Source organism: Schistocerca americana, chromosome 6 (assembly GCF_021461395.2).
Source record: "Schistocerca americana isolate TAMUIC-IGC-003095 chromosome 6, iqSchAmer2.1, whole genome shotgun sequence".
In the NCBI taxonomy this organism is placed as follows: Eukaryota; Metazoa; Arthropoda; class Insecta; order Orthoptera; family Acrididae; genus Schistocerca; species Schistocerca americana.
Genome location: NC_060124.1, coordinates 102775376 through 102795541, shown reverse-complemented (window position 1 = coordinate 102795541; position 20166 = coordinate 102775376). Strand labels below are relative to the sequence as shown.

General features: G+C 38.3%; 1 protein-coding gene across 1 annotated transcript in view; it reads left to right on the top strand.

Annotated features, from left to right (window-relative positions):
* The window catches only part of LOC124619467 (transportin-3), a 205794-nt gene that overhangs the window by 31213 nt on the left and 154415 nt on the right, over positions 1–20166 (top strand). Inside the window, exon 4 of the mRNA XM_047145867.1 lies at positions 13093–13248. Coding sequence (XP_047001823.1) covers positions 13093–13248 — 156 coding nt within the window. The remainder of the gene's footprint in view (positions 1–13092; positions 13249–20166) is intronic.

Genomic DNA, 20166 nt, shown 5'->3' with positions numbered 1-20166 from the left:
GTTGTATGTTACATCAGATTTAGACTTAGTATTTTTTTTTTTTTTTTTTTTTTTTTCCGTGACTAATACTTACAAAGATTGGTGTAGCTCAGGGGAGTTCGTAAAGTGTCACAGTTTTTGATGTAGCAATTTGAAGTAGCAACAGTAAGAAGTCCAATCAGTTGTTCTTGTAGCCAATTTTCCAATCTCCTGCCCATAGTTCAGTCTTTCAGCCAATACTCCCCAAACGGCACTGTGCAGACTGGAGACTCAGCCAGAAGCTACATGTTCTTCATTTGTCCCTGAGAAAAGATGTGTGTGTTAATTTTGGCCACATGTGTTGTGTTTTTAATATGCTGACCTTGTGACTCTGGACACCATTATCAGCTTTAAGGAGACAATAACATATCCTTTCTCTCACGTTCGATGAAAAAAAGCACAAGAACTTTCAAGGCTCTTAAACATTTTGAAGTGGTTCAGTGGCAGGTCCTGGATTGCAGACAGGTTTTTTTTGTAAACCTCTTTTGATCCCAGCTAGCCAGTGGCTGTATAATTTATGGATCGCAAGACTTATTATCTAAAAATGTTTGACAGTGTTCTCTTTGGAGGTATTAAGTTAGTTACTAGCTGCTATAGAGAAAGTGCCACAAGTACATGCATGAAAGCTGATGATCCATCACTTTCCATTAGGTGAAAGTTCCTTATGATATATCATAAGATAAAGTTGCTCCCCCAATTGCCAGTATTTAAACTGTTTGCCCTGACAGTATCTGACTACATTTCACTGTATCAAATAATTGTAATAAAACCTTTCGGGATTTTTGCAAAGGAGTGCCTCACAAATTTATGATTTGTGAACACGATCATCCTCATCCAGGGCACTTAGTGAGCAAGTGTATATTTAACTTTTTGACATAGGAGAATTTTCTAAATTTTTAAATGGTCACCATAATTTTAGAGACAGACAGGCAGCAGCTCTCACTACAGAGCGGCAAGTTAAGTGTTCATCTTTTTCTGTGTCTTTATTACATTTCATGTGTGTTTTTCTGTTTAAGATGTTTAATCTCACATTTTTAAAGGCTGAATTCACTCAGTTTGTAGTGCAACAGTTGCTCACTGAACAGCCAGCTACATAGCTCGTTAACGCATTAGCATCTGTTGGTGACACATCAGGAGGGTAGAAAGTTGCATATCTAGGATTCTGTCTGCTTTTATAGTTTACTTCTTCAGTTAGTCTTGCTAGGATGGTTAGGATGTTTGCATGCTGTGTGTGGACACAGGAGGAGCCAGTTGCAACTCCAGAACAACTGAATGTGCTTTTGGCTACTGTTAGTCACCTTCAGGCTCCTGCCTTGGGGTGTGGCAGTGGCACTTGTTTTGCCCACAGACTCTGTTTCAGAGGTACCTCCTAGTGTACCTGATGCAGTGTATCTATCCTCACACTGGGGTGACTGGCAGGTAGTAATGTGTTTGCATCGCTCGAGGTGGAGGGTCGATGTGGAAACTGGCCGCCTGGCCTCGCCCATTCGCCCTGTGAGTGAACAAGTGGCCGCTACTTCAGCAGGGTCTGAGCAGGCATATGGCAAGAGGGGTTTACTGGTTATTGGGAGCTCCAACGTACTACAGAGGTCATTAGGCAGATAGCACTCAGGGCTGGAAAGCAAGTCCATGTGCACTCAGTACGTCTGCCAGGGGGCCTCATCCAAGATGTGGAAGCAGTCTTGCCTGTTGCTGTCAAGTGTACAGGGTGCAGTCATCCACAAGTTGTTGCTCACATCGGCACTGCAATTTGCAGCATTGTTCAGAGTTGATCGGGGTCGTTTGGTTTGGAGCCAAGTGGGGGGTCTCAACCAAAGGCTTCATTGACTCTGTGATGGTCTTGGCTGCAGATTTCCAGACCTGCATTATTATGTTAGGATTTGTAGGACTCCGTTTGAAAGGTCAGGTGTGCAATACACAAAGGAAGCAGTTACTCGGGTAGCAGAGTACTTGCAGAGTGCACATGAGGGTTTTTTAGGCTAGACGATAGTTTGAGGTCCTCTAATGGACACTCATCAGCCGATGTGCAGTAAACTGTCGAAGTATTCATAATTAAGTTCCTGAATTTACTGCCCTCCAAAAAGTTCTCATGCTCAAATCGTTCTTGGGACGGAGAGCTGTCTGAATCCCAAAGTGGAAAGCTCTGAGATATTTAGCGAGTTGTGGATTTTATATTGGAAAGGCAGATTAGAGACCATAGGAGGAGGAGTGGTCATTTCAGTTGGCAGAAATATTCTCTCTCTTGTGGTTGAAGTTGAGTGTGACAGTGAAGTTATCTGGTTGCATGTACCATGTGTAGATGAAACAAAGTTAATTATTTTATGTTTCTACCAGCCACCCGATTCCACTGTGTCAGTACTAGAGTTATTCAAAGATAGTTCACAGTCTGTAGTGCATAAATGCCCAGATCATGCAGTACTAGTTGTGGAGAACTTTAACCTACAGAGTATAGACTGGGATACCTGTGGATTCATTAGAGGCGATACAGACAGACAGTCAGTCAGTCATGCGAAATGTTTTTGAACATTTTCTGAAAACTACCCTGAACAGCTAGCTTGGCAGCCCACACAAAGTGGGTATATGTTAGACCTTGTAGCTACGAATAGGCCGGACCTTATCGACAGCGTCAGTATAGAAACGGGTATTAGTGATCATTATATTTGTCATTGTAGCAACTGGGGTTATGAAAGTTAATAAATCAGTCAACAAGATTAGGAGAGTGTTTGTGCTAGATAGTGCAGATAAGCAGTTGTTAGCACATCACAGACAGTGAACTGACATCACTTAGTTCCGGTAAGATGGATGTTGAGGGATCATGGGCAAAGTTAAGCAGATTGTAAATCGTGGTCTGGAGTGTTCTGTGCCTAATAAGTGGATAATGGCTTGAAAAGACCCACCATGGTTTAATAATGAAATTCGTAAGATGCTGAGGAAGCAGAGGCTGTTGCACTCACGGTTCAAAAGAGAATGCACAGGTAACGGCAGGCAAAGTTTAGTAGAGTTTTGGCCATCTGTGAAAAAACCTATGCACAAAGCACCCAACTACTACTGTCGTTCCTTAGCAAGGAGATCTGACTGAGGAAATTCTGTTAATATATAAAATCACTAAGCAGGTCTAAGGTTTCCATTCAGTTCCTTGTTGACCAATCTGGTGTGGCAGCTGAAGATAGCAAAATGAAAGCCGAAGTTTTAAATTTCACTTTCACCAAGTCGTTCACATAGACTCATACAAATATATCGCCATTTGGCCATGGGACAGACTACTGTATGGATGACATAATAATAACCGTCCTCGGCATGGAGAAACATCTGAAAGATTTGAAAGCAAATAAATCACCAGGTCCGGATGGAATCCAAGTTTGGTTTACAAATAGTACTCTATGGGATTGGCCACTTACCTAGCTTTCATTCTCTCACCCAGCACCCAAGTTTCAAGCGACTGGAAAAAAGTGCAGGGACTCTTGTAAGAAGGGTAAAACAATGGACCCACAAAAAACTGTAGTAGGGAAGGTGAATGGTTGACTTCAGTTTATTGGGAAAACTTTAGGGAGGTGTGGTTCACGTGTAAAGGAGACCGCATGTAGGATTCTGGTGCGACCTATTCTTGAGTCCTGCCCGAGTGTTTGTGATCCGTACAGGGTCAGATTGAAGGAGGACATCAACGCAATTCAGAGGTGGGCTGCTAGATTTGTTATCGGTAGGTTCGAACAACAGATAAATATTTTGTAGGTGCTTCGGGAGCTTAAATGAATCCTTGGAGGGAAGGCGATGTTCCTTTCAATTTAGAGAACCGGCATTTGAAGCCAACTGCTGAACGATACTACTGCTGCCAACATACATTGTAGCTATTTAAACTGCGCTGGTATCTACTAACCTTGTTTCTCTCAGAAGTTTAAAACATGTTTTAGCCCCAAACCTAACCCTAATTTTGCAATTTGTAACACATTAAAAACAACAACCAGTGAAATATTTGTGACAGCAAAGATTGTTAATGTAGTTCCTTTTTGTTTCACATGCAAGTGTTTATGCTATGCTTTTAGAACAAACCTAACCACAACATTGTAGTTTGTGACATGTTCGGAAAAAAGTAGTGAAATATTTGTCATGATGAAGGTTATAATCTCAGGCTAAGCTATAGGTCACTCTCTCACCTCAAGCTGGTTTTTTAGCTTTAAGATTCGATGGCTTCACCAACTCACAAACACACTTTCATGTCCAAACATAATGATCACCTCATAGTGACTGACATAATCAAGAAAAATAGTTGAATATTTGTGGAAACCAATAATATTAACAGCATTTCTGCTCATAATACAAGTATCAGTAACCAGCAAAAAGAAAGCAAAATTGAAACTGCATCACCATTTATTCATTTAGATTGTACAGCAGTGTGCTAAAACAAAAATAATTCTGATTCATTTCAGTTTGTTTCCTCCACATACTTTCGAAGAAGCAGCTATTGAAAGCTATCTTACAGCCTCTGTGCCCTCTATGGTATTTGTATGGACACCTGTCTTCGAATCCCTGAAAATCAGTTGATTGTTATTGACATTAAGGTGCTGGAGACCTTCATTTTTTTGACATTTATATGTGGAGAAACAGTATGATACTACCATTGTTCGTGTCACAGTATTCTCTTTATCTCATCTGTAAGAGAACAGCTTTTGAATGGCTAGGTGTACCGAGTGAGGTGGCGCAGTGGTTAGACACTGGACTCTCATTCGGGAGGACGATGTTTCAATCCCGCATCCGGCCATCCCGATTTAGGTTTTCCGTGATTTCCATAAATCGCTCCAGGCAAATGCCAGGATGGTTCCTTTGAAAGGGCACGGCCGACTTCCTTCCCTAATCCGCTGAGACAGATGACCTCGCAATTTGGTCTCTTCCCCCCAAACAACTCAACCCGTACACTACAGGGGGGGGGGGGAATAAAACATTTGTATGAACCTCTGTGCATACTGCCAAATGGCTATCTTCCTGGGGTTTTTTGCCCCCTCCAAAAACTACTTCTCGCAAAACTGAGATTTATCAGTCTTAACAGTCCGCCCTTCACCACTAAGTTTCTCATACATTCTTGCGCAGATTTCTGCAAAATTGTCTCCAGTCAACCACAGTTTGCTTGACCAAATCCAGTTCTTGGTATATAAACTTTAGTTTACACTCATAAACCCATAAATAAGGAAATTGCAGAATGGTGCTAATTTCCGTCTTGCTTCCAGAAAGCCAAGATTTCTTTCTGATAGAACACTTTGGAAAGTGGCAGTTTTTGCTGCACTTTCAGATTCCATACACATGACTCTTAAAGAGCCATTTCCCCACCACATTTGCTAGATCTTTGTGTCCCAGCAATAAATCCATGAGGCATGCATGAGTGGATGGCATCACTGTGCAGAATCAAATTACTTTAATCGTTTCACTTTGTAGGATTCACTGCCATCATTGCAAAAAAATTCTGTAAAGACTGTTAAATACATCAAACAAGATCACGGTTTCAATTTCAGCACTAGAAATACATTACTTATTTTTCTCACCTCTCATTGGTTACCTGAAACTATCATTGCATTGACTACACAAAATTGATGCACTGCCAACCTATGAATAATAGATAAACACTGATGTCACTACTGCTGGGTGTGACCTATAGTTTAACCCGAGGCATTGTGATATCTGTGGGTATGCGCAAGCTGACATTGCAGCCAGAATAGCCTGTGAGAGACAGATGATAATTCAGTCTACCATTCCATTACAGCCCACAGTTATGAAGAAAGTTGGGGATACAAAGCAACAAGCTAAGACACGTGAAGCCTACTACAATGCCAAGACAGACATCTAATTACTCCGATGGAAAGAGGTGGCCCTAACAAAGACTAGGCCATGGTCCTATGACACACGGCCGTTTTTTACATGGAGAAGCAGCTCCAGTTGGTAGTTCTTGGGTGCATCCCGATTGCATTGAATCACATCCTAATTGACAGTGTTGTGCATTCAGAAAGAATGAGCAGATTAGTGACCTACCATCTGTATCAGGAAATGCACAAGAAATTTTGTATGTTACCTGGACTCCTACCCAAACTATTAGGTACAAATATTTCCAGGTGTTTCTGGATGACTCATTAATAAATACCTCTCAAAGATGACTCAACCACTTTTCTTAGAAATGTATTGTTCCTGTTATTTCTGACACGCAGATACACACAAGGCTGAACACTTATGGGAATCGGCAAAATGCCGTGAGCAGCGAAGGTAATGGGCAAGGGGCACTAAATTATTAGTGTGTGGATAAGTTGAGAATTTGGGTCTGATGGGGGGCATGCTAGGGTAGTCCATGCAGTTGCAATGACCACTGTGTCCAGATGGCGTAGTGGTCAGAGCATCTGCCTAGAAAGCAGAAAACCTGGTTTCGAATCCTGGTCTGGCACAAATTTTCAAATTCCCCCACTGATTTAAATCAAGCCCACTTGCAGCCTGTGTGTCTAATTCCTTTTGACTCCTGTCATTAGTGCTCTCTCTCTCTCTCTCTCTCTCTCTCTCTCTCTCTCTCTCTCTCTCTCTCTCTCCTTTTTTTTTTTTTTTTAAAAAAATCAAGATACGACTTTTCATACCTTTTAGCATAAGCATGCACATACATATAAAAACAGTGTAGGTGCTAATGGCCTGTGTGTTACATACCCTAAACTCCATTGTATCCACCAAGAGTTCATGAAATAGTGGACCTTGTTTATGATAGCATTAAAGCTTTGTTAGCAAACACAGCTTTGCATGTTGTCCTTGATGGGGAGACTTTGCTGATGATGTGAAAGTGGTTACTGAAATGTGTATTACGGAAGTTTCACACTTCAGGACAAAAATAAGTGACCCATTGGATAATATCTGAACTCCATGTGGCTTTTTGCAGCAACTCCTCAGAATGTATAAGTATATAAAGTGTGTCTTGCACTGCTCCATGGAATGAAATTTTAATAGTAGTTGATGAGCAAGAAGGCCCTTCCAGAAGGAGAGAGCTGTCTCTTAATAAAAAAAAAAATATGCTGTATATTAGAGTTTTGCCCCGAGGTTGGATTCCTTCTTCACCTTGTGTCATCAGTTGACCCAGAATACTTGGAAGATATTGCATTTCCAGTTTGGAATCCAAACAAGGAAAGAGTAAAGGTAACCACTCACCATGTAGTTGAGGCTGCAAGCAGAGGTGCAATGACAACCTGATTCAATATGTAGATATGGCTCATAGTGTATTTCCTGTAATGTGTTGTCAATGGGGCCATATATGTTTCCCATTACAAGGAAATTTTTTTATTAAGTTAATTTGAAGTGCCCACTCGATGGAGTGGTACCGGAATAGTTATGTTTGGTTTATTGACATATGTTGATAGGGACAGCAAATTATGAAGAAGCTCATTGCACACTTTTACATGCCCCCTCTGTAATCATTATAAGTCAGCTGATTTCATGCTGCTCCAGAATGTGTATGGTTGCTGCCAACATTAGCTATGTAACAGTGCTCTGTGCCTTAATGATAAGTAGCCATTGTGAATACAGTGTTGTGCATAGTGATTGTTAATATTATTTACAAAAGTGAGTAAAGATGCTGTACCTGGTCCTCGTAGCAGCTCGCCATCAACTTTCATGACATTTCTGTAGTGGGTGAATCTATGGCATATTCATTTCTTCTATAAGCTGTAAGGTGGCTGCTCTGAGAGGAGGTGATTGGGCTTGTCTCGGTAGCAAGTGTGCTATGAGCTGATTGCAAGCTTCTACTCCCAGCATCCTCCACCCAGGATGGATAATAGTTATCAGTAAGTATTACTCCAACAGTTGCTGAGTAGTGCAACTGTATAGCAGTCAGTATGGCATGAGCCTTAACGCAAAATGAGGCAAGTCATCAAAGGAAAACATGACGAAGAAATGGTTACTGATCTGCAAGTGATACTGGACACTAGAGCACTTTTTTGACCAGGCTGTTTGCAAAAATGTTCCAGGCTGTATTAATGCTGCAACTGCATGTCTTATTCTTGCTCCCTTTCTAACATGGCCAGTAATGACAAAAGATCTGTAAACATTTGTTTGCCACATTTTCCTTGCCCATTGTTCCCCGTCTTGTATGCAGATTCACCTCACATTATCTGCTACTATAATGAAGCAGTGCTAATCAGTTGCTGCTGGAGTACCTCTTATCATCAGTGTTTTGCTATCATTATTGCCACATACTGCCAGAGCGAATATTGTAATAGAGTTAATGGGGACCACTCTTATCAGACTTGTACCTTACATCAAAGACAGGCCCTGCATATGACCTCCATATAATTTGATTAACTGCACTCATTGTACCCAATGATTCTATCCTAGCATGCCTGCAATGTGTACTAACAGAGTACAGTGTTGAAACAACAGACTACTGTTACACCGGATCAGTCTAGTTTCTTATCGTGTGGAACACATTAATTTGTTCACAATTACAACACAGAGCTTTAAGACATTGCCTTTTACATTGCTCTGTCATTGTGCCATGCAAATAACATACTTCCATGTCTTGTCTTCGAAAATGTTCATTTTTCATTCTCCTGTAGCATATTTTAGATATGCACAGCAATTTTTAATTTGGTGTAAACAGTTGAGTACCTCATCACCCATCTTCCAAACTCCACAGTTCTGTGGCAAAACTAGCAGGACTAGCGCTCCTGGAAGAAAGGATACATGGCATAGCCACAACCAAGGGGATATTTCCAAGGTAGGAGATGAGGTACTGGCAGACATAAAGTTGTGAGGACAGGTTGTGAGTTGTGCTTGAGTTGCTGAGTTGGGAGAGCACTTGCCCGCAAAAGGCAAAGATCCTGTTAAGTCTTGGTCCGACACACATTGTTAATCTACCAGGAAGTTTCAGGATTAACTTGATTCATTATTCACCTTCTTAATGAATTTACTGTATCCTACACGGAGTTCTACTGGATCCTAAAGGCACAGGAGCATATGGGGTTACCTGAGCAACTTTAGTTGCATATTTTGATTCCCAGCTTCTCAAGCATTTAGATACATCTACCAGGGAGATAAAAAAATATCCAGGTCATATTTAGCTTTCATCTTCTGCTACAAAAGTAAGTGCAGTTGGTTTGTTCTGTTGGACACTGATTCATGTTGGAATCCAGGGAAATATGCAGAGCTGAGTAAACTTAATTTGGACACAGGGTGTTACAACATGCTGTGTAGACCACTCACTGAAGTGTGTGGACAGATGAGTGGGAGTAAACAAGGACAGTGTGAGATCAGTGAAAACTACTACTCTACTATGATAGGTCTCCCTTCAGTCACTTGAACAGCAGTAAGTTGCCCTGAGTGTACATAAAACACTGTTTCTGAAGTTTGGCTTCTATTCAAGCAAGATGATCCACCAGTTGGCAGTGGTTTTGGCATAGTCATTTCAGTATATCACAGTTTAATAAAAAGAATCTTCAGGAAGTGAAGTTCTTAGTTCTGCTGATAGGTGCAGCACAAAAAACTAATGTAGTTTTCAGAACCACTAATTCCCCTACCTTTCTGACCGTCCACAGCATTATCTCTCTTTCCTCCTTGAAAAATTGTTGAGCAGTTCTGAATGCAATGATAGTGTCTTGTGCTGTTGTGTGTTCATCACCTCTGGACAGTCTCATGACTTTATAGTCTCCTCAAGTGCATTTTCCTTTTGATACATTTTAATATTGTATAGCATATAGTGAGAATATAACTACTTCAAATGGATTTTAGGTAATAAGATGAGTGAATTGTGTTTGTAGGGAGTTAAATTGTGTTTTCATTCTGTTAAAAACAGTGGTAGCTTGATTAGCTAGCCCATATACATCAACCCTGTTGTTTTAGCTGTACCTCCTTGTTTTGTCATTAATCTCATACAATGATAAAATTAAAATTACAGCATTTGATTACCTACCTCCATGGAAACACCTATCAGTTATAAAATTCTGTCTTATACTATCAAAGCATTACTCCTATAAATCTCCAGACGTTTCTTCTTCATGGAGGAAATTGCACATCAAAGTCTTTTTTATTGACATATTGAAGTATTGACCCATGATCGTTTGAGGAACCTAAGTAAATTTCCCGTTTCTATTGGTCCTTCTGATCACAATAATATGTTTTATTAAGTCGTCTCTATCATGACATAAATGTCTGTTAAATGAACACAGTTGATAATTTATTTTCCAAACAATCCAGCTCTAAACTTTGAGTGGCCACATAAAATAGAAGCAGAAAATCTCTTAAAGCTGGATACAGCACTGGTCCGAAACAACTGTTCTTTTCTTGACAAGTTGCTTGATTTAAAGAACAAGTAAATTCAATGCTTAAATTTCATTTTAACACTTTAGCCCCCATCTGCTCTCCATTTGTTATCCTCATTACTTTAAGCCATGAATGGAAATAGCTTTCATGTAATAAATCAGTAGTATTGTGGAGTTTCCATTGCTTGCAGCCACAATAATAATTGTACATTGGCAAACCTAACTGGGGTGGGGGCAGATGAAGGGAAGAAATGCAACCAAATGATGTAAGGGCACCAAAAATTCATTGAAACAAAAGTGATTTGAAAACATATGAATTACAGAAAAGTATTATTTCTTTGCAGATGCCCAGTATTTAAATGGTGGTCATGTTTCCTCCTGTCCGTTGAAATGATCCTTACAAACAAGGAAAAAGTATGTTCAGTGTTCCTTGAATATAAATATAACTCCTAACAAGAATATAAATATTTATGAAAAAGTTAGATAAAGAGTCCATACTCACCAAAAGTAAGGATTGCGATTGGGCTGCCTGTGACAGATGACTGGATACTTATTCTTGATCGTGATCACTACTTTTGGTGAGTACTACTACTTTGTCTGTCTTTGTTGTATTTTGTACATATTTTTTAGGTAAGGCATTGAAGGAAGTTACTACATCATAAAATTTTACTGTGTTTTGGGACATTAAGAACTAACAATTGGGGAGGGTCTTAGGAAACTGACTGAGACACACACATATGAGAGTACTCCAGTTCCAGTACAAACTGTATATCCCTGCAGATGGCCACTATAACATGGCTTAAGTGTTGACTGTTGTAGGTATTTTACATTGTGATGTTACAAAATACCCAAAGGGGGCGTGAAAGAATCATATACGGCCCACACAGGCATATATCTTCATAAGATCATAAAATGGTTAATTATCTGTACATTATAGAGTTGGAGTCAATTCCACGGTTGGTAGAGAAGTTACCCCCTGTCTGCATCAATTAAAATTTGTATTAAATTAATTCTAATCCCGTCCCAAACCCCTCTCATATACAGGCTGTTCATATTTGTGGTTGAAAATTGGATAAATATAGACTAGGATCTTACCTATTAATTTTTGTTGTAGCCCCATTTTGAATGAAGCTATCCGGTTACACAATGGTAAAGGTACTGGACTCATGCTTGGGAGAAACGGGTATCAGTTACTTGTCCACCCACCCTCATTTTAGGTGTTTGTGTGATACCGGACAGGTTGTTAACTTCAAAGATGTCACAACTGATTCCCTTCTCTGCCCTAGTTTAACCAAGGTACATTTTCTCCCATTAGAAATGGGTACAATATTGACAGACCACTAAATTTTGGTATAACTTCCTCTTTTTCTTAAAAAGGTCTTAGAGATTACTTTGTAGTGGCTTGTAATATTCACTTAAAAAGGTGTAAGTTATAATGTGCTGATTAAATGATTACCCACATACATTGACAAAAGTAAATGGTATTACACAGAATTGGTCAGTTACAGAGACAGCCCATACTTCATTACAGAAAACAGCAGACACAACTTTTAATACTTGTAAATGCATCACAGATTTTGTAATTTGATACAATCATTTGAAATGCTGTATGTGAGATCTGTATTGTATTGAAAATGTACAGCATTAAAATGAATGACAACTATTTATAAATGTTTGGTGAGAATGATGCAGTGTTTAATATTGTCCCTCCAGGTATTCTGCCAAACTTGACGTAACACCCAGAAGCACACAACTAATCATGTGAGCAAAGAAAACTTCAGAGATCATTATTTATGATGATAATTATAAAAATAAACCTTGTAAATGCAACTCATATTGCTGCTTTTGCTCAGAAATTATATACCCTCTTATAATTTGTCGAACAGGGAGTTAGTTATATGTTTCTCTGATTATAATTACAATAATTTCTTATGGCGTGGTTCGCAATACTTTTGTTTCTTAAAGCTAGAAACCCAATACTTGTGTAGCCATATGCCAACTAAATAAAAATTTACATAAAATTTCATTAGATCATTTTGTTTGATCCCTGCTGGGCATGGACCTGCTAATGGTAATGTGCACATACCTCATCTTGACCCAAGAGCAATTTGTTGTAGATAATAATCAGAATCCACATGAAGCAAGAGGTGGGAAAGGGTTTTTGATCAGTTATGCCAGGTTTGAAGAAGAGTGGTAAATTTGGTGGTTAATCATCAGTTTTTACGTTAAGTTATTTGAATGCCTTGTGGCCAGTGAATTACCGTGGGAGGAACTGTCCTTGACATCTCCTGTTTAGGACAGTCTTTCATTACTGGAGTCTTGGAAAGTTTTGATCCATTTGTGGTTCACATTTCCACTCTTAAAATAATCACCTGAAGGTAGTTTCATTGGTTGAGGCAGAGGGTACATATGGTAATCTATAGTTATAAATTATTTACTAAATTAATAATAGGTGATTTACATGCTATTCAAATACAATTAATGTAAAATCAACTACTAAGTAATTACTTCTCAGAAACAATATCCATTGCTCCTTGGAGAAACGCCGCCACAATTTCATTAAAAGCGATTGTGAATACTAGTAAAGGTAACAGTGCATTCTGCGAAATATTATTGAAATAAATTTTCTGTTTGCATTTAACATATTAATTTTCTGAGCTCACATTTATGTACTTTTTTTTTACAGAAATACATTCTTGTAGATATTTGATATTATTTTCTGTTTCTTTATTAAATTTCTATAATTTTGTTTGTCTCTTATGGTACAATATTCTCCAATAAAATTATTCTTTGTCTTTCCTTGTAACAGAAAGTGTGTCTTTCAAACAGTGGTGAGAATTCTCAGATTCATATACGAATTCTACGCTGTTTCACCTCGTGGGTATCTGTCCAGGCCATCACACTGCCAGATGTTGCTGAAAATATGGTTGTAGCACATGCATTTCATGTGCTTACTAACCACCAGGTGAGACTATTGTATTTGCTTTCTTACTTCTGTGTTGGTAAATTACTCAAGTTTTGAACAGTAAGTTAACATTTACCGAAACAATAATACTGATATTGATTTTATAAAGTGGAGAATTAGTTATACAAGATGTCATGACACTTCCGTCTTTTTGAGAAGTTCTGTTGAATATACCTTTCTCGCAGTATTCCTCAAGGCAATTGCTCACTTTCAGGTGTTCAGGTGATTGATGCTGGTGATAGCTGACAACTAGCAGATGCTACTGTCCAAACTGGCAGTTTTCTTGTCAATGCCATGTCTGTCTGTTGTGCATGCACAGTGGGGTTCCTTTCAAATGGATGATAGCAATGTGTTGATCCTACCAGTGTTAACAAAATGTGGCCTCCTAACACTTGTGCAGAGTCACCAGTGTCACTGTGGCCAGGAGCTGAACCAAAATTAGTTGCTTATGTGGCTCCTCCACCATGTTGTGCCAAAGCTAAAATTGGAAATTCTTATCTTGCTGTATTGAGTATGATGTAGAAAGTGCAGGATGCTGTGCTGCGCTGAGTTGGAGTCCCAAAACTCTATTGATAAGATACTCATTGTAACCAAGAACCCTACAAAAATTTCCAGTGATTGTCTCGTGTCAACATAGTGAAAGACTCACATAGCAACCAGTTTTTGTTTGGCTCCTGATCATCACAGTATCTGGCATCATTGCAATGATCCTACACATGTGAGGAATTACACCCACAAGTTCCTGTTAGAGAGCTCTGGACGTGCAATCATCTTTCTGGAAGCAACTTCATTGCACATAAGGCAACTTAGGAATGGGACCTCTATAAGAGATCTCAACGGTTTGAACATTTATAATTGCTACTTGCCAGCAGTCACAAGCAGCGTAATGACCAGTTGGCAAATCATAAAATTGTGTTCATCAGACTTCACTGTGAGAAGTGGAAAAAAAGAAAATCTGTAATTCTGAAGTTCTAGTCAGCATGATGTGGTGTAGCGACTAACGCCATGTGAACAGTTACTCTTGAGAAGCAAGGTGTAAATATAAATGCAATAAGATGATTTCTTGGTCTGGCATAGAAAATGAATTGGTTGTTAGTACTGTACATGTTCTATAATAATGTGAGTTAAGCATCAGTTTACTTTATAGAGTTTACTCTCTAAAGTAAGTGTGTTTTTTATATGCAAATTGATTAATTGAAATGTCATTCTGTTATAAATTCATTTTGGATTTTTTATTGCCAACATAAATTCATTTGAAATTGTCAAATATTTAAGAGCCTGTCTTAATTTTTATGATACTTAAAACTGCAACGACAAATAAAAACACCAAAAAAGTGTGCCATATGGCACTGTACACTCAAAAATTAAAGTTGTATAAAATAACTGGTTCCAAAGATGTGCCACAAGAAATAGTACACTACATTTTACATGAAAAATTTACTCTGAACAAGGTGGATGCTGTGTTTATGGGTTGCTGACTAACAGCAAATGCACAAATGAATTTCTCAGTGATGTTCGAACTGTTTCAAAAAGAAGCCATCATGATTTCATATGTTAGTTTGATACTGTGGCCAAGGCATGGGTCCACCAGCTCATCTAATAATAATAATAATAAGAATAAGAATAATAATAAACCCCGTGGAGGCCCGGGAAAAAATAGGCCTCCGGTATGTTCTGCCAGTCGTAAAAGGCGACGAAAAGAACAAACTTCTGATAGGGCTAACCCCCCTTTTAGTGTGATTAGTTGGTTCAGGACAGAACTAATGAAGCCTCGGACAAGCACTGTCATGGTCGGGGACGACGCTTGAACCCTATGCCCATCCACAATGGTAACGACACTGCTAGCCCCACAGAAAATGATTTACATCCAAGTAGAGGTGTTTTGCAGGATATGCTTCCTGCAACCACTCTAGAAGGAAAACAAAGACAGAGGATGAGATGGTCAGATGAAGTTAAGACACATGTTCTGTTGTTATGAAACAACAAACTTAGGAACCAACACAACTGGATACAGATCACAAGTATACACAACATTTATTACTAGATACCCAGAATTAAAATTTTTAACAGAACAACGACTAGCTGATCAGAACCGTGTAATAATCAAAAATAACGGGATACCCCAGTCAGAATTAGAAATCATCAAACAACAAGTACAACAAATACTGGAACAAAATAATGTGCAATCAGAAGAAGAAGAAAATACAGTCATGGACTCAAACATCCCAGAGCAAACAAACAAGAACAGCATGCATAAATTAAACAATCAGAGGAAAACGAAATCTTAAAGACAGCCACCAGAAGAAGCACAAATAGAACATAAAGTGACACACATGTTAGATATAGAAGAAAAATTTCAGCTGACATACATAGAATACAAAGACACAAATACAGACATTATACCATTCTTGCATAGACCACCAAATAACCCACAAGTCGAAACAACAATAACAACTATCAACACAATCATACACAACAAAATAAATGAAAATACAACTATGGAAGAGTTACAACTACTGGTTTATGTAGGAGCACTCACTACACTAAATATACGCACTAGGCAGAGATCAGAACCAACCAACACACAGAAGAAACCCACAAAACCAGCATGGCAACACAGGCTACAGATAAGAATAGAAAAACTGAGAGAAGACACTGGACAGCTAACACAATTTATAAGAAATGAAATATCAGACAAAAATGAAAAAGGTTAGATAAAATCTCACAACAAGAAGCGATAGAGCAATTAGATGAAAAGAAGCAGAAATTACAAGCATTGGCCAAACGACTTAGAAGATACAAAAAAAGTGAAAATAGAAGGAAACAAATCCAAACATTCAACACAAACCAAAAGAAATTTTACCAGACAATAGATAACACACACATTAAAATAGACAATCCACCAAACATAACAGACATGGAACACTTCTGGAGCAACATATGGTCAAACCCGATACAACATACCAGGCATGCAAGGTGGATACAAGCAGAAACAGACACATAAAAGATGATACCACAAATGCCTGAAGTGATAATTTTCCAACATGAAGTCACCCGAGCAATTAATTCTACTCACAATTGGAAAACCCCTGGAAAACATAAAATAGCAAATTTCTGGCTAAAGAAGTTCGCCTAAACACATTCACATCTAACTAAATTATTTAACAGTTACATTGCAGACCCATACACATTCCCTGATACACTTACACATGGAATAACCTATCTGAAGTCTAAAGATCAAGCAGACACAGCAAACCCAGCAAAATATCGCCCCATAACATGCCTACCAACAATATACAAAATATTAACTTCAGTCATTACACAGACATTAATGACACACACAACACAGAACAAAATTATAAATGAAGAACAAAAAGGCTGTTGCAAAGGAGCATGAGGATGTAAAGAGCAACTGATAATAGATGCAGAGGTGACATATCAAGCTAAAACTAAACAAAGGTCAGTTACACTACGCATACATTGATTACCAAAAAGCTTTTGATAGTGTACCCCACTCATGGTTACTACAAATACTGAAAATATACAAAGTAGATCCTAAATTGATACAGCTCCTAAACATAGTAATGAAAAATTGGAAAACCACACTTAATATCCAAACAAATTCAGATGATATCACATCACAGCCAATACAGATTAAGTGTGTAATATACCAAGGAGACTCATTAAGTCCTTTCTGGTTCTGCCTTGCTCTGAACCCACTATCCAACATGCTAAATAATACAAATTATGGATACAATATTATTGGAACATACCAACACAAAATCACACATTTGCTATACATGGATGATCTAAAACTACTGGCAGCAACAAATCAGCAACTCAACCAATTACTAAACATAACAGAAGTATTCAGCAAGGATATAAACATGGCTTTTGGAACAGACAAATGTAAGAAAAATAGCATAGTCAAGGGAAAACACACTAAACAAGAAGATTACATATTGGATAACCCCAGCGACTGCATAGAAGCGACGGAAGAAACAGATGCCTATAAATATCTAGGAAACAGACAAAAAATAGGAATAGATAATACAAATATTAAAGAACAACTAAAAGAAAAATATAGACAAAGACTAACAAAAATACTGAAAACAGAATTGACAGCAAGAAACAAGACAAAAGCATATAAATACTTATGCTATACCAATATTGACCTACTCATTTGGAGTAGCGAAATGGAGTAACACAGACCTAGAAGCACTCAATACACTTACACGATCGCAATGCCACAAATATAGAATACATCACATACATTCAGCAACAGAAAGATTCACATTAAGCAGAAAGGAAGGAGGAAAGGGGTTCATTGACATAAAAAACCTACATTATGAACAGGTAGACAATTTAAGAAAATTCTTTCTAGAACGAGCAGAAACTAGCAAAATACACAAAGCAGTCACTCATATAAATACATCGGCTACACCACTGCAATTTCATAACCGCTTCTACAACCCTTTAGATCACATAACTTCAACAGATACGAAGAAAGTAAATTGGAGAAAGAAAACTCTACATGGCAAGCACCCGTATCATCTAGCACAGCCACACATCGATCAAGACGCAAGGATTCATGATTGCAATACAGGATCAAACAATAAACACCAGATATTACAGCAAGATCCCAATACCACAACAGATAAATGTAGACTTTGCAAACAACAAATAGAAACAGTAGATCACATCACAAGTGGATGTACAATACTAGCAAATACAGAATACCCCGAGAAGACATGACAATGTAGCAAAAATAATACATCAACAACTTGCCATACAACATAAACTAATAAAACAACACCACAAAATGTACTGGAGAATGATGAATACCAATTATACTGGCACAGAACCATTATAACAGATAAAACAACACCACATAACAAAACTGACATCATACTTACCAATAAAAAGAAGAAATTAACACAACTAATCGAAATATCCATACCCAATACAACAAATATACAGAAGAAAACAGGAGAAAAATTGAATAATACATCCAACTAGCTGAGGAAGTCAAGGACATGTGGCATCAGGATAAAGTTGACATTATACCAATTATACTATCAACTACAGGAGTCATACCACCCAATATCCACCAGTACATCAATGCAATACAGCTACATCCAAATCTATATATACAACTACAGAAATCTGTAATTATTGATACATGTTCAATTACCCGAAAGTTCCTAAATGCAATGTAACATATACCGTACAGTTAAAAGGAAGTCGCGCTTGATCAAGATCCGCGTCATTTTCCATTTTTAACCAGACATAACCTCTGAGAAAGGAAGGAAATAATAATGATGATGATGACGACGACGACGACCTCGTACCAAAGTAGTAGCTGAAAGCACAGTGCATTGCTCTCAAACACGCTTTGGCAATAAGAAAATGATTTGTTTTTAAGTAAGAACAGTTGAGTCCCCTACCTTATTTAACTGATTTCCATTTATTCCTCCAACTAAAGATATATAATGACTATTATTTGTAGACCTTACGGAATCACACTTCATCCTGGAATCTGCTCAGTGGAATTAACATTGGACACAGAGCAATGGCCTAAATTAGAACTATGGGGACCTAAATAAAACAATGAAGTTGAGAAATTTTTCGGTTTGCCCACAAATTTGCCCATTTCCCAATATCCCATGGCTTCCCACAGACTTGTAACAAGTGTTAGAATGCTTCAGTTAGCAATGTGTTGCTAGGTTCTTTTGACACCAATTTCTGTATTTGCCAATGAGCTGAATGGATCTTCATAACGCTTTGCAACCTCTTAGCCTTCCAATAAAACAGTGAGAATGTGAAGATCAGTAGGTAAGTTAAACTTGCCACTTGAGTGGTTTCAAATGGTGACCATTTCAGAGAACTGAGGCAACAATAACTGAACTCAGATGTAGTGAGCTGGAATGCATTGTAACTGTTGCTTCAAATGTGGTTTTGTTAATATATTTATTTAATGGTAGTTTTGACCATAAGTTAATCTTAGAGACTTCCACATCAAGGATGTGGTAATCACTTTAAAATCCAAAAATGTTATTTCTTGAACACCACATTTATGAATAAACTTCCCACACTATTTGTGATTTAACAAGTAATATATTTTCCTAAACTTTAAATACACTAACCACTCATACTAATCTAACATCTTAAAGCTTCTGTGTATAAGATCAGTGTCAAAACTCCAGATTTCATCTCCCACTCATTACAGTGCTTTTCCATTGTTGATATAAGTGTTATTGGAAAATCTGCACACCTCCAGGACAGGATGGTGATCCATGGAATACTTATGAGAGGACTTCAAAATGTAAGTCACCCATTATTATGTCACACCAAGTAACTTTTATTGAATGATCCACTATGTTTAAAAGTGACACAGATATACAACACGATTTTTCAACAGTCATCAAGTACTGTCAGAACAATCTACCACTTGTTCAATTGCTCGAAGATAGAAATCTGCTCCTTGGTCATGGAGCCATTCAAGAACCACTGTGTGAATGTTTTCATTGTTGGAAAACCTGCGATTGCTGCAAATCAGTTCCTCGATTGTCTAGATATTGGAGTTTGTGGTCGATGTCAATGGCCTCACTTCGCTGTCGGCATCACCCACATCTGTGCAGCCTTTTTCAAATTGTTGACACCATTTCTTTATGGCTGGGCACTACATTGTATTTGGTCCCTGTTAGAATTTATGTTGAATCTATTTATAGTATAGACTTTTGCCAACAAGAATCAAACTGTCCCACATACTTCAACTTTGGAGTGGACTTCCAGTTGTCACACCATTCCACTTACTCACTGTGATGCACCTGTTATTCCTACCACAAAAGAACTTTGTCTGCAGGAAACCCAGCACATGTATTCTCTCTGACTGTGCACCACCCTTGTTGTGCAGTG